This window comes from Mus musculus, chromosome 7 (assembly GCF_000001635.26).
Source record: "Mus musculus strain C57BL/6J chromosome 7, GRCm38.p6 C57BL/6J".
Taxonomy (NCBI): Eukaryota; Metazoa; Chordata; class Mammalia; order Rodentia; family Muridae; genus Mus; species Mus musculus.
In genome coordinates this window covers 48,477,259-48,502,291 of record NC_000073.6, presented here as the reverse complement: position 1 = coordinate 48,502,291, position 25,033 = coordinate 48,477,259, and the positions used below count along the sequence as shown (strand labels likewise).

The 25,033-nt window shown below is 39.1% G+C and overlaps 1 protein-coding gene across 1 annotated transcript; it reads left to right on the top strand.

Annotated features, from left to right (window-relative positions):
- Positions 1 to 3,021: 3,021 nt before the first annotated feature.
- Positions 3,022 to 23,673, top strand: Mrgprx2 (MAS-related GPR, member X2). The gene is made up of 2 exons (NM_001034868.3): positions 3,022 to 3,141; positions 19,235 to 23,673. Exons 1-2 carry the CDS (start codon positions 3,131 to 3,133, stop codon positions 20,280 to 20,282), a joined length of 1,059 nt encoding a protein of 352 aa, NP_001030040.2. The 5' UTR covers positions 3,022 to 3,130; the 3' UTR covers positions 20,283 to 23,673.
- The last annotated feature ends 1,360 nt before the right edge of the window (positions 23,674 to 25,033 follow it).

Here is a 25,033-nt window from a genome sequence, read left to right as displayed (position 1 = left end):
CTTCATATAGCATCAATGATTCTTTGTAAAGTATTACTCAGACAGCATATGCCCTTCTCTGGAGTCTATCTCTGCTGCTTAGTATCCTGTAGAAGCCTGATATGGTTGGTTATTTCAAACAGTTAGCTATAAACTCCATCTGTCAAACTCTTTCATCATAACCTATGCTATTCATTTTATTGTGTGTTCTCTATGCTTTACCATCATCTGCTGATCAGGATCTTTGAGATTCCAAGCAGAGATGCACGACAAGGCTTCATATGATCCTTGTGCTCACAGTGCTAATCTACTTAATCAGTAGTCTGCCTTCATGCATCCATTGTGGCATATCCTTCTAGGTTAACACTAATTTGGGTACACTCTTTTGTTCTTCTTAATGTCCATTGATACCATTCTCTCTCAACAGGTGTGCCAACAAAACCAGCTATTAATTTTTTGGATCTTAACCATATGTCAGCACCTCATCAGTGACAGTCCTTCTAGTTGACTCTATAGACTCCACAAGAGTGTGAATTTGGAGCTGATCTGTCATGAACCCTGGAAAGGCAGGAAAACAGTGCAGCAGTGATAAAGTGCTTTGAGTAAACAGATATGCTTTTAGGGACAACACCATTATCAATTTGGAGAATTTTCTTAACTTTTCTGAAATATAAAGCTTAATCAGGAGACTACCATACCTTTATGTACAACATATCCTACTATTTCCTGGATATCAAGAAAAAAAAATCAATCAACTTAACACACAAATCAGCCAAACCTGTGAAGAATCCCAATGCCTAAAAGTCATTCACATTAAAAGCTATCAGGAATGTTCAATGTGATGTTTTTCTCCTTTATAAAAATGATCCTAAGAGGAGAGGTGATCTGTACATGCACACTGTTCCCTGACCTTCATCATTTGGCCCACAACTCTGCCAGCCTTCCCAAGGAGGCCTGTAGGACCACAAGAATATTCCTGTTCACCTGGGAAACAGTCAGCAGAGATGAGCAGCATGCTGTTCCCTGGACTCAGGCCTATGAGTCTGCCTGTCTTCCCAAATAAGGAACATCAAGCCATCACCTGTGGCAAAGATAGAGTAAAAGGCCAGTGTAAGAACACAATCAACGAGAATCAGGGAAATATATTGCCATCAAACTCAGCTATCCTACTTCTGAAAGCCCTAGATATCCTAACACAGCCAAATAACAAGATGTCCATAAATCCAATCTTATAAAGATGATATATGTCTTTTCAGAAGAAATTAATAAATCCATAAAAATACACAGAATTATCATCAAACTTGAAGAAAACAAATAAAACTTTTTAGTACACGAACATGCAAATATAAATAATAAAGAAAACACAAGGTGAGAGAATACAGGAGATAGAAAACAGAATGGGAACTACAGATGGAAGTATCACCAACAAAATACCAGAGAGAGAAGAGAGAATCTCATCCATGTAACACACAATAATAGAAATTGACACACTAGTCAAAGAAAATGTTAAATCTAAAATGTCCCCAACACAAAATGTCCAAGAAATCCAGGACATTATAAAAGACCAAACTTGATAAAAATAAGAATAGGAGAAAACTCTCACCTACAGAACACAAAAAATATTTTCAACAATACCATATTAGAAAATTTCCTAAGCCTAAATCAAGCTATGCCTATAAACATTCAAGAAACTTACAAAACATGACATATATTGGATCAAGAAATAAAATTTCCCTGCAACATGATGATCAAAATATTAAATGTGAGAACAAAGAAACAATATTTGAAGTTTCAAGGGGAAAGACCAAGTAACGTATTAAGGCAGAACTAACAGAATTACACTCAACTTCTCAACAGACATTCTAAAAGCAAGAAGGGTCTAGGCAGATGTCTTACAGATTCTAAAAGAGCACAGATGTCAGTCCAGACTACTACATCCAGGAAAACTTTCAGTCACCAAAATGGGGAGTGGGAAGGAGATATTCCATGACAAGTCCAAATTTCAACCAATGGCTGACCCAACTTGAGAAACATCCCATGGGAGCAAGCCAACTACTGATACTATTAAGGGTACTCTGCTCTGTTTTCAGACAGGAACCTAGAATAACTGCTGTCTGAGAGTCTTCATCCAGAAGCTAATGGAAACAGATGCAGATATGCACAGCCAAACACTAGATGGGGATCATAGAGACTTGTAAAAGAGTTAGGGAAAAGATTGAGGGAGGTGGAGGTGTCAAGTCACCACAAGAAGACACACAGAATCAACTAACCTGGTCCAATTGGTGTCCACAGAGACTAAACCACCAACTAAAGAGCATTCATCCACCTAGGCCCCCTACACATTTGTAGCAGATGTGCCATTTGATCTTCATGTGGGTCAGCTAAGTATTGGGGCAGAAACTAACTCTAACCTAGTTTACTGCATTTGGATCCCCTTCTTCTAGCTGGAGTATGTTGTCTGGCTTCAGTGTGAGGGAATGTAATTAGTTGTGCTGCTACTTAAAAGGCCAGCATGGGAGTGGTAGTAATGGAAGGTTTCACCCTCCACTTATAAGAAGAGATGGAAGTATTAGAGGGAAGAATAGGGAAGGGTGGGTCTGCAAAGAGAGGAAGAATGTGGGCTGCAAAATGGCTGTGATGTAAACAAAACAAAACAAAACAAAACAAAACAAAACAAGAAACAAAACTGTTTCTAGATAGTCCTGGGGGATGGCTCAGTGATTAAAGCTCTCATTCCCCAATTGTGAGGATCTGGGTCCAAATCCTTATTATCCACATTGATACTGGCTGTATGACTTTCTGCAATCCCAGCACTTAGGAGTCATGGAGGTTTGGGAAAGATGGTTAACTGGACTAACTTAATAGGTAAGTTCTTGTTTCTACTGCCACTAATAGGGAAGGGAAGCCAGAAAATTTGGCATGACCAGAGGCCAAATGTCAAAAGCAATCTCATGAGGAGCATGACTCAAGGGGTGACACTCATATGCCAGCAGATCCAAGTACAGGAAACCACAAGGCTTCCTGACATTCTCATCTTCATCAACACTGGTCACATTGCCAACCATGCACTACAGACATGTTTCATATTGACAGCTGATTCCAGAAACTCTTCACTTTGACACAGACCAATTTAACATCTCCCATAAGAAAAATGGAGGAAAGGTAAGAAGCTTTATGACACCCTTTCCCAACGATTTTTGTCTATTTTTTCTTAGTCTGTGGGCATATATCTATACCTTGAAGTGGAGATTCCAAGGACCATCAAGTTTTCCTGAAAACACAGGAGATGCAAAAGGCATTTTTGCTGGCAGATTTGGCTGTGCAAGATAAGAATACTGTGAGTCAAGGTGCTGGCTACTTCTTATAATTTCTCCCCATTCTGCTCTCATCTCAACTATCAAAGTGTTCTGCTATTTTGAGAATGCTGCCACTCTCCTTGACTTAGCAAGCATATGGGTACAGCCTCCTATTTTAAAAGCCCAGATATGTCTTTAACTCAGACACCTGTGTTTCCTGCAAGAGAAAGGTTTTTATTTCTTTGCATTTCCTTCTCAATAGACAACAGATGGTCTGAAAATGAATGACTGAGAAGAACATAGTTAAGAATAATTTATTAATTATGTACATATTTAGGGAAAATTACATAAGGGGTTTACCCCATCTCAAACTTTAGAAAATCACACAGTGTTGAACTTTATAGACAGTAATAGAGTACTAGTGTGCTGAACTAAGAGTTGGATGTTACTATAGATGTAGGTGTAGTTGAGCTGCCCCAGGCATACGACAACTTTTATTCATTGATATAATTTATTATTTGATAATTTGATTTCTGTATATGATGTTTTCCAATTACTCTCCCCTCTCATGTTTTACCTCTATCAAATCCTTTTAAACTTCCTCCTCCATTCCGACTAGACCCTTTCCCAAATCCATCACTTTTGATTTTTGTTTGAAATAGGAACATGCAGAAGAAAATGGCTCAATGATTCATACTAGGAAGGGTGTGTAGCTTGATTGGCAGTAGTTTGCTCTAAGGTATGGAACACATCTTTCCATGCTTTCCAAACTTTAGATATTTCTATAGAAAGGTACTATTTTTCTGACAACTTTTATTTTGCTAGTAAAGTGGTAAATGTCCCTATATCCTTTTACATTACCTTTCTTTTTATTGTTATTTGTATTCACTTTACATCTCAATCACAGCCCCCTTGATCCTCCTTTTCTAGTTCCATTTGTACAAAGCTCTCCTCCAACTTCTCCTTCCTCTTCTTCTCAAAGAAAGAGAGCCCCCTATAGGTACAATTCCACCCTGGGACATCAAGGCCTAGCATGACTAGATACCTGTTATCCCACTGAGGTGCAACCAGGCAGTGCATGTAGAGGAAGGGAGTTCAGTGGCAGGGAACAGAGACTAAGACTAAGACAGCCCATTCCTACTCCACTTATTAGGTGAACCACGTGTAGTCCAAGTTCCACATTTGCTACAAATGTGTGGGGGTCAAGTTCAAGCTTCCGCATACTCCCTGGTTGGTGGCCCAAGCTCTGTGAGCCCCTATGGATCCAGGTTAGTTAACTCTGTTGTTCTTCTTGTGGTTTCCTTAACCACTCTGATTTGCTCACTTCTATTACCCACTCTCCCACAAGACTCCACAGGCTCCAGCTGATGTTTCCCTGAGGGTCTCTACATCTACATCCATCTGTTGCAGGATGAAGTATATCAAGAGACAATTATGCTATGTCCTTCTGTGCAAGCATAGCAGAGTATCATTACTAGTGTCACAGGTTTGCCCTCTCACATGGGGTGGTCTCAAATTGGGACAGTCTTTGGTTGTTTGGTTTTGCCCTCCATCTCTGCTCAAAATTTATCCCTACACATCTTGTAGGCAAGACAAATTTTGAGTTGAAGGTTTTGTGGGTTGATTGATACTCTTCTCCCTCCTCTTGAACTCCTGCTGGCAACACAAAGTAGCCACTTCAGACTCTAAATTCCCCTCTGGTAGGAATCTCAGCCAGGGTCACCCTCATAGGCTCTTCTATCCTTCCCCATCACATGACTCCTCCAGCTAGTCAACAAAGTTGCCACCTACCAACTTCCATTCTCACTCTCAGCCTTCTCCTGCCCCCTAACTTGATCACCATCCCCATGCCTCATCCCTCATTCCTGTACACAGTTTTCTCTCTCCAACCACCTCTCTTAACCATTAATTTTCCACTTACTGGTAATATTTAAGCATCCTTTCTTAGGACCTCAATACTACCCAGTTTCTTTGGGTCTGTGCATTGTAGCATGGTTGACCTGCACTTTATCAATAATGTACACTTATAAGTGAGTACATATCATATGTGCCTTTCTGGCTCTGGGTTACCTCATTGAACATGATATTTTCAAGGTCCATTCATCTTGCTGCAAAATTCATGATGTATTTGTTTGTAATAGCTGAATTGTGTAGATATACCACATTATATTTATCCATTCTTCAGTTGAAGGACATCTGGGTTGTTCGATCTTCTGGCTATTACAATGAAAGCTGCTATGAAAATAGTTGAGCAAGTATCTCTGTGGTATAGTGGGGCATTGTTGGGGTATATTTCCAGGAGTGATATAGCTGGTTTAGAACTATTCCAAGTTTTCTGGGAAAAAAATGCCAAATTTATTTGCAAAATGGCTGTGCAAGTTTGCATTCTAACCAGCAGTGGAGCAGCATTCCCTATGTTCCACATACCTGGCCAGCATATGCTATTACTTGAATTTTTCATCTTAGCTGTTCTGAGGGGGTATAAGATGGAATCTCGGGGTCATTTTGATTTTCATTTCCCTGATGACTAAGGACCTAGAACATTTCTTTAAGTGCTTCTCAGGCATGGGAGTTTCCTCTGTTGAGAATACTATGTTTAGTTTTATACCCCATTTCTTAATTGAGTTAATTGGACTGTGACTGTCTACCTTTTTGAGTACTTTGTATGTTTTTGGATATAAGCCCTCTGTCAGATTTAGGTTGGTGAAGATAATTTCTGATATTTTAGGCTGTCATTTTGGCATATTAATAATGTCCTTTGCCTTACAAAGGCTTTCCTGTTTCATAAGGTCCTATTCATCAATTGTTGATCTCAGAACCTGAGCCGTTGTTCAGGAAGTTGTCTCCTGGGGTCTTTGATCCACTTGTGTTTGAGTTTCGTGCAGTGTGATAAATATGGATTTATTTGCATTCTTCTACATGCAGATATCTAGTTAGACCAGCACTATTTGTTGAAGATGCTTCATTTTTTCATTGTATGCTTTTGCATTTTTTGTCAAAAATAAATTGTCCATAGGTGTGTAGATTTATTCCAGGGTCTTTGATTCAATTCTATTGATCAATACTGTTCCTATACCAATACCATACAGTTTTTATTACTATTGTTTTGTAGTGCAACATGAGGTAAAGGATTGTGATTCCTCTAGAAGTTTTTTTTTATTGTTCTGGATTGTTTTAGCTATCCAGGGTGGTATTTTTTTTCCATATGATTTTGAGAATTTCTCTGTCAAAATCTGTAAAGGTGTGTTGGGATTTTGAAGGGAATTGAATTCAATCTGTACATTGGTTTTGACAAGATGGTCATTTTCAGTGTGTTAATTCTACGGATCTATGAGCATGGGAGGTCTTTCCATCTTTTGATATCTTCTTGAACTCCTTTCTTCAGAGACTTAAAGTTAGTGTCATAGACTTCTTTCACTTTGTTGGTTAGAGTGACACCAAGATATTTTGTTATTTGTGGTTATAGTGAAGTTTGTAGTTTCCCTGATTTCTTTATCAGACCCTTTATTGTTTGTATAAAAAATGGCAACTAACATTTTAGAGATAATTTTCTATCCAGACACTTTGCTGAGGGTGTTTATCAGCCATTTGAGTTCTCCAATAGTGTTTTAGGGTTAACTTATGTATACTACCATATCATCTAAAAATAGCAATAAATTGACTTCTTCCCTTTCAATTTGTATCCCCTTCATTTCTTTTAGTTGTCTTATTGCTCCTGCTAGAGTTTCAAGTACTATGGTTGAGGAGCTAGAGAGAGAGAGGAAGCCTTTCCTTGTCCACGATTTTAGTAGAATTGTTTTAAACTTCTCTCTATTTAATTTTATCTTGACTACTTGCTTCTGTTATGTTGCTTTTATTATGTTTATGTGTGCACTTTGTACCCCTAATCTCTCCAACATGTTTAACATGGCAGGGTGTTGGATTTTGTCAAAGGCTTCTTTAGCATCTAATGAGATGATCATCTGATTTTGTTATTTCAGTTTATTTTTATGGTGGATTACATAGATGGATTTCGGTATATTGAACCATGTTTATATCCCTAGGATGAATCTCCTTGATGTTTTTTTGATGTGTTCTGAGATTATTCTGTTTGTGTGTGTTTTATTGCCTATTCTTGCATCAATGTTCATTAGAGTAATTGTTCTGAAATTTAATTTCTTTGTTGAGTCTTTGTATGGTTTGGGTATCAGGGTGACTGTGGCCTCATAGAATGAGTTTGGCAATGTTTCTTCTGCTTATATTTTATATATATCTATGGAATATTTTGAAGAATATTGGTATTAGATCTTTAAAACTCTCATAGAATTCTGCACTAAAACCATCTGGCTCTGGGCTTTATTTCACTGGAGGATGTTTAATGACTGCTCCTATATCCTTCAGGGCTTATAGAAATAGTTAAGTATTTTGCCTATCTTGATGTAGGTAAGTGTCTTGGAAAACCATCCACTTCATTTAGATTTTCAATTTTGTGGAATACTGGTTTTAGAAGTATGACTTAATCATACTTTGAATTTTCTCATTGTCTGTTATGCCTCTTTTTTCATTTCTGATTTTGTTTATTGGGATACATGTTTTCTGCCTTTTAGATAGTTTGGCTAAGTGTTTGTCTATGATGTTGATTTTCTCAACCAGCTCTTTGTCTTGATGATTCTTTGAATTGATTTCTTTGTCTCTAAATGATTGGTTTCAGCCCTGTATTTGATTATTTCCTGCCGTATATCCCATGTGTATGTGTTTGCTTCTTTTGTTTTCTAGAGTTTTCTGATGTGTCTTCAAATTGCTGGTATAAGGACTGCCTAATTTCTTTATGGAGGTACCTAGTGATATGGACTTTTCTTTTAAAACAGCTTTTATTTGTCTCCATAAGTTTGGACATGTTGTACCTTCATTTTCATTGAATTCTATAAAGATTTTTGTTTCTTTCCTTATTTATTCCATGATGTCAAGATCATGGAGGGGAGAGTTGTTCAGTTTCCATGAGGGTGTTTAGACTTTCTGATGTTTTTGTTATTTGTCAGGTCCAGTTTTAATCCATTTTGGACTGATAAAATAGAAGGCATCATTTTAATCTTCCTGTATATGCAAAGCCTTGCTTTGTGGCTGAGTACACGGTTAGTTTTGTAGATGGTTCCCTGAAGTACTGAGAAGAGTTATAAACCTTTGTGTTTGGGTGAATGTAGATATTTGTTAAGTCAATTTGATTCATAATGTTGGTTTAGTTTTATTATTATCTGCTAAGTTTATGTACTCAATGACCTGTCAATTGGTGAGTGTGCAGCAATAAAGTCTCCCTCTATTAATGTGTGGGATTCCATGAATGATTTAAACTTTATCAATGTTTCTTTTACAAATGTGGGAGCCCTTGTATTTAGGGCATAGATCCTCATAATTGAAACATCATTTTCATAGATTATTTCTTTGATGATTATGAAGTGTCCTTCTCTGTCTCTTTTGATTAATTTTGTTATAATGACTATTTTATTAGATATTAGAATGGATGCTCCAGCTTCCTTCTTGATCCATTTGCTTAGAAAATTTATTTCTAGTCCTCTACTCTAAGGTAATATTTATCTTTATTGCTGAGGTGTGCTTATTGTATGAAGCAGATTGACGGATCATGTTTTTGCAACCATTCTTTTAGTCTGTGTCTTTTTATTGGGGAATTGAATCAACTCATATCGAGAGAGTTCAATGACCAGTGATTCTTACTTTGTGTTCTTTTGATGCTGGTGATAGTGGTACTGTTGGTGGTGGTTGTGGTAGTGGTAGTGGTAGTGGTAGTGGTAGTGGTAGTGGTAGTGGTAGTGGTAGTGGTAGTGGTGGTAGTGGTGTGTTTGTGTATGTATGTGTGTGTCCATGTATGCTTCTCTTGTTTTGTTTTGCTGGTATGGAATTACTTACTTCCTGTGTTTTCATTGGTGTAGTTATCCTCATTGGTTTAGAGTTTTCTTCCTAATGATTTCTGTAAGGCTGGATTTATAGATAGTGTGTAAATTTTGTTTTTTTTTTTAAAGTACCTTATTTTCTCCATCTACAGGGATTGAGAGCTTTTCTGGATATAGTAGAACAGGATGGTCTCTATGGCCTTTTAGAGTCTGCAAGAAAACCTTATATGCCCCAGTATAGGGCAATGCCAGGGCTAAGAAGCAGGAGTGGGTGGGTTGGGGAGCAGGGTGGGGAGAGGGTATAGGGGACATTCAGGATAGCATTTGAAATGTAAATGAAGAAAATGTCTAATTAAAAAATGTTAAAAAAAGGACAAAAGGAAAGAAAGAAAGAAAGAAAGAGAGAGAGAGAGAAATGTTGGGAGCCGCGCCCACATTCGCCGTTACAAGATGGCGCTGACAGCTGTGTTCTAAGTGGTAAACAAATAATCTGCGCATGTGCCAAGGGTATCTTATGACTACTTGTGCTCTGCCTTCCCCGTGACGTCAACTCGGCCGATGGGCTGCAGCCAATCAAGGAGTGACACGTCCGAGGCGAAGGAGAATGCTCCTTAAGAGGGACGGGGTTTCGTTCTCTCTCTCTCTTGCTTTTTCGCTCTCTTGCTTTTCTCTCTCTCTTGCTTGCTTTTCTCTCTCTCTTGCTTTTCTCTCTCTCTTGCTTCTCTCTCTTGCTTCTTGCTCTCTTGCTTCTTGCACTCTGTTCCTGAAGATGTAAGAATAAAGCTTTGCCGCAGAAGATTCTGGTCTGTGGTGTTCTTCCTGGCCGGTCGTGAGAACGCGTCTAATAACAATTGGTGCCGAATTCCGGGACGAGAAAAAAACTCGGGACTGGCGCAAGGAGGATCCCTCATTCCGGAACCAGAACTGCGGATCACGTTTATAAAGGTTCCCGTAACACAGACTGTTGAGAAGGATTCAACTGCCGAATTCAGAACTCATCAGCTGGGGAACGACGGTGATAAAGGTTCCCGTAAAGCAGACTGTTGAGAAGGATTCAACTGCCGAATTCAGAACTCATCAGCTGGGGAACGACGGTGATAAAGGTTCCCGTAAAGCAGACTGTTAAGAAGGATTCAACTGTATGAATTCAGAACTTTTCAGCTGGGGAACGAGAGTACCAGTGAGTACAGCTTCACGAGGTAAGCCTGGCCTTGAACTTTCTAACGAAATTCAAGACAGTCTATCAGAAGTAAAGTGGAATATGTTTGGCCTTGAATTTTTTCTGGTGTTAGGAGCCCTTTTGTTCCTTTTCACATGTTATCAAGTGGTTAAGATAGGGCTGAAAATTCTAGAGGAAATTCAGGGCAGTCTATCAGAAGTAAAGCGGGGAGAGAGAGTAGGAGCAAGGAGAAACGGTAAGTATACAGGCCTTTCCAAGGGTCTTGAACCCGAGGAAAAGTTTAGGTCAGGTAAGAATACCTGGAGAGAGATTAGAAGAAAAAGAGGAAAAAGGGAAAAGAAGAAAGATCAATTAGCGGAGGTCTCTAGGAAAAGGAGCCTGTGCTCATCGCTGGATGGGCTCGGGGAGCCAGCTCTTAGTAGCTCTGAAGCAGGTGAAGAATCCTCCTCTGAGGAAACAGACTGGGAGGAAGAAGCAGCCCATTACCAGCCAGCTAATTGGTCAAGAAAAAAGCCAAAAGCGGCTGGCGAAGGCCAGTTTGCTAATTGGCCTCAGGGCAATCGGCTACCAGGTGCACTCCCGCCCTATGCGGAGTCCCCGCCCTGCGTAGTGCGTCAGCAATGCGCAGAGAGGCAGTGCGCAGAGAGGCAGTGCGCAGACTCATTCATTCCCCGAGAGGAACAAAGGAAAATACAACAGGCATTTCCGGTCTTTGAAGGAGCCGAGGGTGGGCGTGTCCACGCTCCGGTAGAATATGTGCAGATTAAAGAACTTGCCGAATCGGTTCGTAAATATGGAATTAATGCTAATTTTACCTTGGTGCAGTTAGACAGGCTTGCCGGCATGGCACTAACTCCTGCCGACTGGCAAATGATTGCAAAAGCCGCTCTCCCTAGTATGGGCAAATATGTGAAATGGAGATCTCTGTGGCGAGAGGCTGCACAGGCGCAGGACCGAGCAAACGCTGCTGCTTTAACTCCAGAGCAGAGAGAGTGGACTTTTGACTTGTTAACGGGTCAGAGAGCTTATTCTGCTAAACCTGATAAGAGGTATCAATGGAAGGTCTTACCACAGGGGATGTCCAATAGTCCTACAATGTGCCAGCTTTATGTGCAAAAAGCTCTTCTGCCAATGAGGGAACAATTCCCCTCTTTAATTTTGCTCCTTTACATGGATGACATCCTCCTGTGCCATAAAGACCTTACCATGCTACAAAAGGCATATCCTTTTCTACTTAAAACTTTAAGTCAGTGGGGTTTACAGATAGCCACAGAAAAGGTCCAAATTTCTGATACAGGACAATTCTTGGGCTCTGTGGTGTCCCCAGATAAGATTGTGCCCCAAAAGGTAGAGATAAGAAGAGATCACCTCCATACCTTAAATGATTTTCAAAAGCTGTTGGGAGATATTAATTGGCTCAGACCTTTTTTAAAGATTCCTTCCGCTGAGTTAAGGCCTTTGTTTAGTATTTTAGAAGGAGATCCTCATATCTCCTCCCCTAGGACTCTTACTCTAGCTGCTAACCAGGCCTTACAAAAGGTGGAAAAAGCCTTACAGAATGCACAATTACAACGTATTGAGGATTCGCAGCCTTTCAGTTTGTGTGTCTTTAAGACAGCACAATTGCCAACTGCAGTTTTGTGGCAGAATGGGCCATTGTTGTGGATCCATCCAAACGTATCCCCAGCTAAAATAATAGATTGGTATCCTGATGCAATTGCACAGCTTGCCCTTAAAGGTCTAAAAGCAGCAATCACCCACTTTGGGCAAAGTCCATATCTTTTAATTGTACCTTATACCGCTGCACAGGTTCAAACCTTGGCAGCCACATCTAATGATTGGGCAGTTTTAGTTACCTCCTTTTCAGGAAAAATAGATAACCATTATCCAAAACATCCAATCTTACAGTTTGCCCAAAATCAATCTGTTGTGTTTCCACAAATAACAGTAAGAAACCCACTTAAAAATGGGATTGTGGTATATACTGATGGATCAAAAACTGGCATAGGTGCCTATGTGGCTAATGGTAAAGTGGTATCCAAACAGTATAATGAAAATTCACCTCAAGTGGTAGAATGTTTAGTGGTCTTAGAAGTTTTAAAAACCTTTTTAAAACCCCTTAATATTGTGTCAGATTCCTGTTATGTGGTTAATGCAGTAAATCTTTTAGAAGTGGCTGGAGTGATTAAGCCTTCCAGTAGAGTTGCCAATATTTTTCAGCAGATACAATTAGTTTTGTTATCTAGAAGATCTCCTGTTTATATTACTCATGTTAGAGCCCACTCAGGCCTACCTGGCCCCATGGCTCTGGGAAATGATTTGGCAGATAAGGCCACTAAAGTGGTGGCTGCTGCCCTATCATCCCCGGTAGAGGCTGCAAAAAATTTTCATAACAATTTTCATGTGACGGCTGAAACATTACGCAGTCGTTTCTCCTTGACAAGAAAAGAAGCCCGTGACATTGTTACTCAATGTCAAAGCTGCTGTGAGTTCTTGCCAGTTCCTCATGTGGGAATTAACCCACGCGGTATTCGACCTCTACAGGTCTGGCAAATGGATGTTACACATGTTTCTTCCTTTGGAAAACTTCAATATCTCCATGTGTCCATTGACACATGTTCTGGCATCATGTTTGCTTCTCCGTTAACCGGAGAAAAAGCCTCACATGTGATTCAACATTGTCTTGAGGCATGGAGTGCTTGGGGGAAACCCAGACTCCTTAAGACTGATAATGGACCAGCTTATACGTCTCAAAAATTCCAACAGTTCTGCCGTCAGATGGACGTGACCCACCTGACTGGACTTCCATACAACCCTCAAGGACAGGGTATTGTTGAGCGTGCGCATCGCACCCTCAAAGCCTATCTTATAAAACAGAAGAGGGGAACTTTTGAGGAGACTGTACCCCGAGCACCAAGAGTGTCGGTGTCTTTGGCACTCTTTACACTCAATTTTTTAAATATTGATGCTCATGGCCATACTGCGGCTGAACGTCATTGTTCAGAGCCAGATAGGCCCAATGAGATGGTTAAATGGAAAAATGTCCTTGATAATAAATGGTATGGCCCGGATCCTATTTTGATAAGATCCAGGGGAGCTATCTGTGTTTTCCCACAGAATGAAGACAACCCATTTTGGTTACCAGAAAGACTCACCCGAAAAATCCAGACTGACCAAGGGAATACTAATGTCCCTCGTCTTGGTGATGTCCAGGGCGTCAATAATAAAGAGAGAGCAGCGTTGGGGGATAATGTCGACATTTCCACTCCCAATGATGGTGATGTATAATGCTCAAGTATTCTCCTGCTTTTTTACCACTAACTGGGAACTGGGTTTGGCCTTAATTCAGACAGCCTTGGCTCTGTCTGGACAGGTCCAGACGACTGACACCATTAACACTTTGTCAGCCTCAGTGACTACAGTCATAGATAAACAGGCCTCAGCTAATGTCAAGATACAGAGAGGTCTCATGCTGGTTAATCAACTCATAGATCTTGTCCAGATACAACTAGATGCATTATGACAAATAACTCAGCAGGGATGTGAACAAAAGTTTCCGGGATTGTGTGTTACTTCCATTCAGTATGTTAAATTTACTAGGACAGCTAATTTGTCAAAAAGTCTTTTTCAGTATATGTTACAGAATTGGATGGCTGAATTTGAACAGATCCTTCGGGAATTGAGACTTCAGGTCAACTCCACGCGCTTGGACCTGTCCCTGACCAAAGGATTACCCAATTGGATCTCCTCAGCATTTTCTTTCTTTAAAAAATGGGTGGGATTAATATTATTTGGAGATACACTTTGCTGTGGATTAGTGTTGCTTCTTTGATTGGTCTGTAAGCTTAAGGCCTAAACTAGGAGAGACAAGGTGGTTATTGCCCAGGCGCTTGCAGGACTAGAACATGGAGCTCCCCCTGATATATGGTTATCTATGCTTAGGCAATAGGTCGCTGGCCACTCAGCTCTTATATCCCATGAGGCTAGACTCATTGCACGGGATAGAGTGAGTGTGCTTCAGCAGCCCGAGAGAGTTGCAAGGCTAAGCACTGCAATGGAAAGGCTCTGCGGCATATATGAGCCTATTCTAGGGAGACATGTCATCTTTCATGAAGGTTCAGTGTCCTAGTTCCCTTCCCCCAGGCAAAACGACACGGGAACAGGTCAGGGTTGCTCTGGGTAAAAGCCTGTAAGCCTAAGAGCTAATCCTGTACATGGCTCCTTTACCTACACACTGGGGATTTGACCTCTATCTCCACTCTCATTAATATGGGTGGCCTATTTGCTCTTATTAAAAGGATAGGGGGAGATGTTGGGAGCCGCGCCCACATTCGCCGTTACAAGATGGCGCTGACAGCTGTGTTCTAAGTGGTAAACAAATAATCTGCGCATGTGCCAAGGGTATCTTATGACTACTTGTGCTCTGCCTTCCCCGTGACGTCAACTCGGCCGATGGGCTGCAGCCAATCAAGGAGTGACACGTCCGAGGCGAAGGAGAATGCTCCTTAAGAGGGACGGGGTTTCGTTCTCTCTCTCTCTTGCTTTTTCGCTCTCTTGCTTTTCTCTCTCTCTTGCTTGCTTTTCTCTCTCTCTTGCTTTTCTCTCTCTCTTGCTTCTCTCTCTTGCTTCTTGCTCTCTTGCTTCTTGCACTCTGTCCCTGAAGATGTAAGAATAAAGCTTTGCCGCAGAAGATTCTGGTCTGTGGTGTTCTTCCTGGCCGGTCGTGAGAACGCGTCTAATAACAGAGAAAGAAAGAAAGAGAGAGAGAAAGAGAGAAAAGTAATCCTTTGGAAATGAATAAAGAAATATTTTGGTTTAACTGACATGATAGGTCAAATGAACTTAACAGACATCTACCTAACTTTCCAATCAAACAATAAAGAATATACAGATTTATCAGGATTTATGAGATCACATAAAAGGATACAATAAATACAGGGCATTTAAAATAAGTTCTTAAATTCTGCCTGACCATAAGGGAATAAAACTAGAAATCAACACAAAGAGACAATAACAAAATTAAACATAATCATGGAGATTAAACAACACACCACTGAAAGAAAATGGGGTAAAGAAATTGAATGTTAAATTAGAGAGCCTTAGAGACTGCCATACCCAGGGATCCATCCCATAATCAGCCTCCAAACGCTGACACCATTGCACTAGCAAGATTTTGCTGAAAGGACCCTGATATAGCTGTCTCCTGTGAGGCTATTGTTGGGCCTAGCAAACACAGAAGTGGATGCTCACAGTCAGCTATTGGATGGATCACAGGGCCCCCAATGGAGGAACTAGAGAAAGTAAGCAAGGAGCTAAAGGGATCTGCAACCCTATAGGTGGAACAACAATATGAACTAACTAGTACCCCCCTGGAGCTCGTGTCTCTAGCTGCATATGTATCAAAAGATGGCATAGTCAGCCATTAGTGGAAAGAGAGGCCCATTGGTCTTATAAACTTTATATGCCCCAGTACAGGGGAACGCCAGGGCCAAGAAGTGGGAGTGTGGGGGGGGATGGAGAGTGGGGGGAGGGCATGGGGGACTTTTGGGATAGCATTGGAAATATAAATGAAGAAAATACCTAATTAAAAAAAAGGAAAAAAAAGAATTGAAGGAAAATGAATACAGATAGAGTATAGATCTTTGGGGGATACAGTGAAAGCAGTTTTGAGGCAAGCTAACAACTATTCTGTAAAACAAAAACAAAAACAAAAACAAAAACAAAAACAAAAAACCCTCAAGAAATACAAAATAAATAACTTAGAGTCTGCAAGACATCTATCTGTCCAGGGTCTTCTAACTTTTAGAGTCTCTGTTGAGAAGTTGGGTGTGTTTCTGATAGATCTGATATTATATGTTACCTGACCCTCTTCCCTTACTGCTTTTCATAGTATTTCTTTGTTCTGTAGGTTTAGTGTTTTAATTATTATGTGGCAGAAAGATTTCCTTTTCTCCTCAAGTCTAATTGCTATTCTGTAAGCTTCCTGTATGTTTATAGGCCTCTCTGTCTTTAGGTTGGGAACATTTTCTCCTATGCTTTGGTGAAGATATTCTCTGGTCCTTGGACCCGGGACTCTTAGTCTTGGGTAAGGTCTTTTCATGGTATGCCACATGTTTGGATCTTTTATGTAAGGAAATTCTTAGATTTAACTTTTTCTTTGTCTGTTATATTGATTTCTTCTATCTTATGTTTTGTGCCTGAGATTCTCTCTTCCATATCTTGTATTCTGTTAGTGATGCTTATGTCTGTTTTTCCTGTTCTCTTTCCTAGATTTTCCCATCCCTGGGATTCCATCAGTCTGTGCTTTATTTATTGCTTCTATTTTTAATTTCAAGTATTACTCAGTTTTATTCATTTCCTTTATCTACTTACTTATATTTTCCTGTATATCTAAAGGAGTTTGTCCCTCTTTAAAAGCCTTTATCTATTTAATTGTATTTTCCTATGTTTACTTAAGGGACATACTAATTTCATATCTAAAGGCCTCTATCATCTTCAGAAGATGAGGTTTAAGGTCATAGTCAGGTATGTTAGGGTAATGAAGACTTGCTCTAGTAAGATAGCTAGTCTCTGAAAGTTTAATATTGCCATGGCTTTTGTTGATTGAAGTCTTATGCTGATCTTTAACCATCTGGCTGTTCGTGATGAGCTATGCATTTAAAGGTTACATAACCTTGATTTACTGATATGGTAGGCCTCTTGTGGGTATCCTTGTGCTAGACAATGAAATTCACCAGACAATGCAAGTCTCCCTATTGTGCAGTATCTCCCTGAGGAAACAGGGTAGGAGATTCCAGTGGAAAGGCAGACAGAAGTTGTGGTAAAATGGTGCTTAGGAGGATAGTATACCACTCTGGGCAGTAAGGAATTCCCAAGAGGACCCAGGGGGCAGTAGAATGGGTGCAGAGAGGAAATCATACATATATTAACAGGTCCTATGAAGGTGTGTAGAGAGATGATTGGACAATGGAGGTTGAGGTGGTGAAAATAGGGTGCTTATGGCATCTGGGCATGGCTTAGAGGATTCTGCAGGGTCCAGGGAGGGAAACTATCCTATATACTTCAAGATAAGGTAGGTCTAATGAAGGTGAGGGAATGAATGAAGGGAGAGAATCACAACATTAGAATTCTTTATGTGTCATCTACTCCTGACACTTGAAACTTGAGTTTAATGTTTATGGATTCACTTTGTCTTGTGTACATTTGGAACACCACCTGTGTTGAATATACATGTCCTCCTGAAGATCAAGGAAAATCTATTTTGTTTCTTACAGAATTCATTTTCTATGCTTTAGTCTGCACCCTACATGTATCCTATTCACAAAGGATTTATAAGTTTGGTCTTTAAACTATATTTCAGATTTCTTATATATTACTCTCTCTCTCTTTACACACACACACACACACACACACACACACACACACACACACACACATGTATATATATGCTTTCTCCCACAACCCAGGCGTTTCTGGAACTTGCTATGTAGCTCAGAATATCGTTGATCTCATGGAATTCTTACTGCTCCAGTATCTATATGCTGATATTCCACAAGTAAAATTGCATGACTAATGGAACTATTTCTATTACCCTCTTCCAAGAGAATATCTCTGTCTTCAAGTACTGTAGATATTTCTATGTCACAATACCCTTTGTTTAGCACTGTTGGACCTCTTCTTCTTCTTCTTCTTCTTCTTCTTCTTCTTCTTCTTCTTCTTCTTCTTCTTCTTCTTCTTCTTCTTCTTCTTCTTCTTCTTCTTCTCTCCTTTCTCCTCCTCCTCCTCCTCCTCCTCTCCTCCTCCTCCTCCTCCTCCTCCTCCTCCTCCTCCTCCTCCTCCTCCTCCTCCTCCTCCTTCTTCTTCTTCTTCTTCTTCTTCTTCTTCTTCTTCTTCTTCTTCTTCTTCTTCTTCTTCATCTTCTTCCTCTCTCTCTCTCTCTCTCTCTCTCTCTCTCTCTCTCTCTCTCTCTCTCTCTCTCTCTCTCTCTCACATACACACAAACTGGGATTGGGAAATGACAAAGGCAATCATTAGACATTTTTTAGGAATACTAGAGATGTAGACTGACAGAATCATCAAAAAATTTTTTTTCTGTTCATATGTAATTTGTGGCACTGAATTTGCTTTAAAATATTTGCAAAAATCTTTATTCTAAATTCTCATCTACTTTTGGGTTTGTGATTCATTTATCCATTTGTTGAGTGAAAATACTCAGCTATTCATTGTGCCCTTAGGGAAAGATAGATACAGGCAACAGAAAACTGCTTAATGTCCCCAAGGATTTCCTCCTTTATAGTTTATAATTTGAAATGGATAACAAATCATGCTACCCTATAAGTCTGGTTCTTGCGTACTGGTCTTGGCATAATTCGACATATATTTTATTATTGTCCTTCAGGGTTTTTATATTTTCCCAATTGTTAGCCTCCCCCATCTAAGACTGAGAGCAGCAGTTCTTGGTCATGCTTTTGGCTTCTGAGTTCCCAAAGCAGAGAAAAACTAGCCTTAGGACAGAAAGAAAGGTGGATTCAGAGTGTCATTTCTTTCTGAGAAATAGTTTGTTTTAAAACAGGAATTTTAAAACAGCTTGAGACACTGAGAGTTTATACTGGAACCATCAACTACTCTAATGTCAATACAGGATATGGGTTGTAGATAGCCTAAATATATATATATATATATATATATATATATATATATATATATATTTATGATATATTTAAATATGATATATTTAAATTAAGGCTCCAGAAATATTGATTTTGATAAATTGCTTCATGTCTACCACCCTGTTTCACCATTTTAAGAACTAGGTAAACCGTTAACATCTATAATGGTGATCCTAAGAATCAGAGAACAAAAAGCATGTGTTCATGTCTTGTTTTTCTTTCCAGAAACATCAGTGGAAGGGATCTAAGAGTGGATTCAAACATAACATACTGGGGAACAAACATCACAGCTGTGAATGAAAGCAACCATACTGGAATGTCATTTTGTGAAGTCGTGTCTTGTACCATGGTTTTTCTTTCCCTCATTGTTGCCCTAGTTGGGCTGGTTGGAAATGCCACAGTGCTGTGGTTCCTGGGCTTCCAGATGCGCAGGAATGCATTCTCTGTTTACATCCTCAACCTCGCTGGTGCTGACTTTCTCTTCATTTGCTTTCAAATTGGATATTGTTTTCACATGATCTTGGACATTGATTCCATCCCCATTGAAATTGATCTGTTTTACCTTGTTGTGTTAAACTTTCCTTATTTTTGTGGCCTGAGTATCCTCAGTGCTATTAGCATTGAACGTTGCCTGTCTGTCATGTGGCCCATTTGGTATCACTGCCAACGCCCAAGGCACACATCAGCTGTCATATGTACCCTGCTTTGGGTCTTGTCCCTAGTGTGTAGCCTCCTGGAAGGGAAGGAATGTGGCTTCCTATATTACACTAGTGACCCTGGTTGGTGTAAGACATTTGATTTAATCACTGCTACATGGTTAATTGTTTTATTTGTAGCTCTCTTGGGATCCAGTCTGGCCTTAGTGATTACCATCTTCTGGGGCTTACACAAGATTCCTGTGACCAGGCTGTATGTGGCCATTGTGTTCACAGTGCTTGTTTTCCTGCTCTTTGGTCTGCCCTATGGGATCTACTGGTTCCTCTTAGTGTGGATTGAGAAATTTTATTATGTTTTACCTTGTAGTATATATCCGGTCACAGTATTTCTCTCCTGTGTTAACAGCTCTGCAAAACCCATCATTTATTGCCTTGTAGGCTCCATTAGGCATCATCGATTTCAACGGAAGACTCTCAAGCTATTTCTGCAGAGAGCCATGCAAGACACTCCTGAGGAGGAAGAATGTGGAGAGATGGGTTCCTCAGGAAGATCTAGAGAAATAAAAACAATCTGGAAAGGACTGAGAGCTGCTTTGATCAGGCATAAAGAGCTCTGAAGAGAACTATGTTTTTATCACTTTGTTGCATTTTCATAACGTTGTTTAGTTGATGACCCAAGGTTAACTCAGTTGGGAAAGTAGTCAATGTTGTAGAAGTTGATTGATATTGGACTTGTTACAAATACTGGGTACAACATTTCTGCAGCTATCTTGCTCAGGGTTTTACCAACTTCTTTTGATGTTACTCCTTGCAAGCTCTGTGGGGTCCAGGAAAGCTGTTGACCACAATTGATAAATCCCTTCTTCAGAAGAAAGCTTAAGAAAGTACAGGAAAGGGTTGCATTTCTTAACTCACTTAACTTGATAGTGGATAAATTCATGTTATATTTTGCAAAAAAATTATTCTGTTTCAAGGCAAACTTTTCTTCAGTGTTGAAGGGTTAAATAGATACATTATATAATCCCAGACTTTATTAATTTCTGTATGTTTTAAAGAATATGTGGAGCAATAGTTTTTCTTATACACATTTCTTAATAAAGAAGTAAACATTCTCAAGAGAAGTGTTAAACATCCATGTACATAGGAAGGTGCAGTGTCCTCTGTGGTTCTATTCACAGTTTCCTTTTTAGCATCCCATAGTTGAGTATTGTCTTTGATATGATCCTCATGCTCTCTGACTGTGTAATCCCTCATGAAAAGTTTCCAATGAGGTCCTCTATAAAGACTCCCTTGAAATACAACTTATTTTAAATTTATACCATTTCAAGGAGCCCACAGCATCTATTAACTTAGCTATATGCACAGTTTAGTAAAATTTTCTATAAAATAATATTCCTTTTATAAAGCTGCAGTAATAATTTCAATTTTTCTACAATTAAGAGAATAAAATATCAACAAATTAAATAAAACTAATCAGTAGGTTTTCTTAAGTTAATGTAGCTGCATGACTCTGTACCTAATCAAGACACAAAATACTACACTATATCTTTTAATTTTCATTTCTTCTCCTGTCATAATTTTATATCACAGATAAATATGATATCCATACTTCTGTTCTAAACTAAATATTAGAGTGAAAATTAAAAGATTGTAACATGATGCTTGATACATGTGGCTAGATGGTTGTTGTCGTTGAACATACTAACCTATACATCAGGTCATGTAAACATTCATTTTTTATTCCTTGTGTCAAAAACTTCGTTTTCACAAAATCTCCTGTGTGCAATGAACTATTACTACAAAGATCTCATGCTTTAGATTACTTATATAGTTTGAATGAAAATGGCTACCATAGGCTTACCCCTAATTGTTGGAATTGTTTGGGCAGGATTAGGACCTGTGGCCTTGTTTGAGGAGGTATGACACTCCGGGTTGCAAATTTGAGGTTGCAAATCCCCAATGCTTCCACCCACACCCCATGTGGAAGTATAAGTATTAAATATAAGCTCTCAACTACTACTCCAGTGTCATAGCTGCCTGCTTACTGTCATACTGTCATACTTTCAGCTATGGTGGTTGTGCAGTACAAATTCCGGGACTGTGATCTACCAAATTAAGTGCTTTTTTTTTTTCTTGTAAATTGCCTTTTTCATGCCTTTTTATCACAGCAATGGAAATATATCTAAAACAGAAGCTGGTATCAGAGACAGTGCTATTTATGTAACAGGCATGATCCTATTGCTTTTATGGGGAGGGACCAAGAGTATGGGATTTTGGATTAGGGATGTGATTGATGTAGGGCTTAACAGACCATCCTAGAAGGAATATGGATGAAAGTGATTCTGAAAGCATTGTACATTATGGAGACCCAGTTCACATAGTTTTTGCTGGAAAAAATTTTAGTAACTGAGCTAAAAACTATTCTTGGAAATTTGTCACAAAATATGGCTGCTTTTTACCCTTCTCCTAAGAATATGCTTTAGGCTAAATTGAAAAGTTCGTAAATAATTTTTTTTTTTTTTTGGCAAGGGATACTAGGTTTACAGTAAAAATGAGTAAGAAGGGCAAAAGGAAATATAAAATGTACAATTGAAGAGAAAAGGAGAAGCAGGATTTTTAATTTTGGAGCTAATTCTTGGGTTTAAAGAAGTGATTAGTTTAAAGAAGGTCCTGATGGGAAATGGAATAAATGAGATTCTGCTCTAGGCCAAGACACCACCCAGCTAAGCTTTCAACTTGCACAGGGGAAATGCATAAAGATTTTCCTCAAGCAAAGGAGAATTTGTTCAGCAAATTAAAGCTTATGCCAATGTAATTCAAGGAAGTGAAGATGTATGATCTGTGCCTCTGTATGTGGGAAACATGTACTTGACAGTTCAACACTGAGCAGACAACAGAAGTTGGTAGCATCAGTCTTCTGGTTCTGGCCTTTGAGTCAAGAAGGATGCAGGAGTAAAGGGATTATAGAATCTTCCTCCAAGGTTAAGAAAAGTGAATGAGGACAGACATGTAAGCAGGGAGTCCTTGCTTGGAGGCCTGGAAATGTCTCAATTGTGACATTGTGACTTTGTGACATGACATTGTGAAGATGAAGCCTAGATTTTACTGGAGATGGAAAGATATTGGAGATGCCAAAAGTATGGCATATCTGACAAGAAGCACTGTATAGAGAGAGTGAAACAAGTCCAAGAGAGAGAAATGTATTGCAGTTGAAAAGGGTACTACAGAGTCATCTCAGCATTTTGACACCAAGACAAGAAGCTACAGGATTTAGAATTTGCCCTACTGAATTTTTATTTTACTTGGCCCAATATTTCCTCATTATGTCCCCATTCCTCTCTTTTGAAATGGATGGTAATGTATAATCTCTGACTCTGTATGTTGGAAAAATGTGCTTTGCTTTTTGTTTTGAGAAGGAGTTACAATTGAAAGATTGTCTTGAGTCTCATAAGAGACTTTGGACTTTTAAACTGTACTGTGACCAGGAAAGACTGCAGACTTTTCAAGTTGGACTTAATGTATTTTCTCCTGTGCTATAGCTACAAAATTATGTGGTCTGAGGACTGTAATGTGGTAGTTTACCCAAAAATGTTCCCCTATAGTCTCATTTTGGAAATGCTTGGCCCCAGGTTGGTGGAACTGTTTGGGATAGATTAAAATGAGTGCTCTTGTTGGAATATATCTCACTAGGGGTGATCTTTGAGGTTTCACAAGCCAGTACTATTCCCAGTTAGATCTTTATCTGCCTCAAGCTTGAGGGTCAGATATGAGCTTCCAGCAACTGCCCCATTGCCATGGCAACCTGCTTGCCTACTGTCAGGCTTCTGGCTATGATGGTCATGGATTCCACTCCACAGGAATTGTGATCCTCCCTATGAAATATATTTTTATGAGTAGTCTTTGTCATCATGGCAACAGAAAAGTAATTATGACTCTTTCTTTTATTTTATATTTTGTTAATATTTTTAAAACTATGTTTTTCTTCTGTCTAAATAAAGACTTGATGAGAACTACATTGTTTCCTTATATATAGTCATATATAGTCAATATGTAGATACTGACACTTTAAAAACTACATTCTACTTCTAAATGAAATGATGTCATATATTTTTATTTACATCTATCTTGCATACTATAGAATGATATACATTAAGTCATTAATATGTAATAAGTCACCAGGTCCCCAAGTTCTTAGTAGTTGAGTAATCATGTCATGTATAATTTCTCCTTGTTGATCACATCTTAATTCTAATTCAAGAATTGTTGATTACTACAAAGATATATGAGGTATGTGTGCCACTTCTGCAGCCTTAGGATTATTGTGTCATGATGGTCATTGATGAAATTCATAGGCATCATTGCTGGACAGGACTATTGATTGCTTCTTTCCTTTAGAAGTGTGCATGGCACCTCCTGGTACCATACAAGAGAAGGCATTCAAGTCAGTTCCAGCACAGATGTATCTGGGCCCTGTGTTGGTGGTGTCATCATCAATGGAGACTTAATTTCTACCTCTGAGGGAATATCAAAGGAAACATCAATACTTTGTATGCTACTAATCTTTTAGTGAACACTCTAATTACATGTATTATAAGTCTTTATATTTAACTTCTGAATTAAACCATGCATATTTAAATATATGGACTATTGAAGATCAAACATGTAGTGCTTTTCTGTTTGGAGTCTTCTACTCTACTCATTTATATTTTTAGTGATGACTGTTTAGCACAGGTTCTCACACACTACACTCTGAACACTATTCAATATTTTGTTCATTGGCATTCTTTTATATGTATTATAATGTATTCTTCTTTAGAATATACATTCTATATTCACATATTCTATAGACTACACATCTAGAATACACACTCTTCTGTGTGTGTTTGAATCTACTTATTGACACTCTTATGGATATTTTTACATTACTACATTTTTTGGTCTTTGCATGGCACTCTTTAAATGTTTAATTATGGGCTGTCTCAAGGTCAGAGACTCTTGTGCATAGGCCTAGTGACTTGAATTCAATATCTGGGTACTACACATTAGCAGTATAAGGAAGATACTGCAAATCCACAACAGGTCTAATTGTGACAAATATGTGATCATGGGTTTCCTGGCCTTATTTGTTATACATCTATAACAAAATCACACACCTAAGATTCAGGGAATATTGAGGACAATGGGGAAGAATGATGGTAATATCCAGAATATCAGATGTCTCGAGCTAGACAGTGTCTTCTAGGAATGACAGGGAGGCTGCACCCACACAATATCAACAATCTTAAAAAATCTTAACAATCTCACCAATCTTAAGCATGACCTGCACAGTGATAACATGCAGTGATACATGCCAGTGTGGATGGGAAAA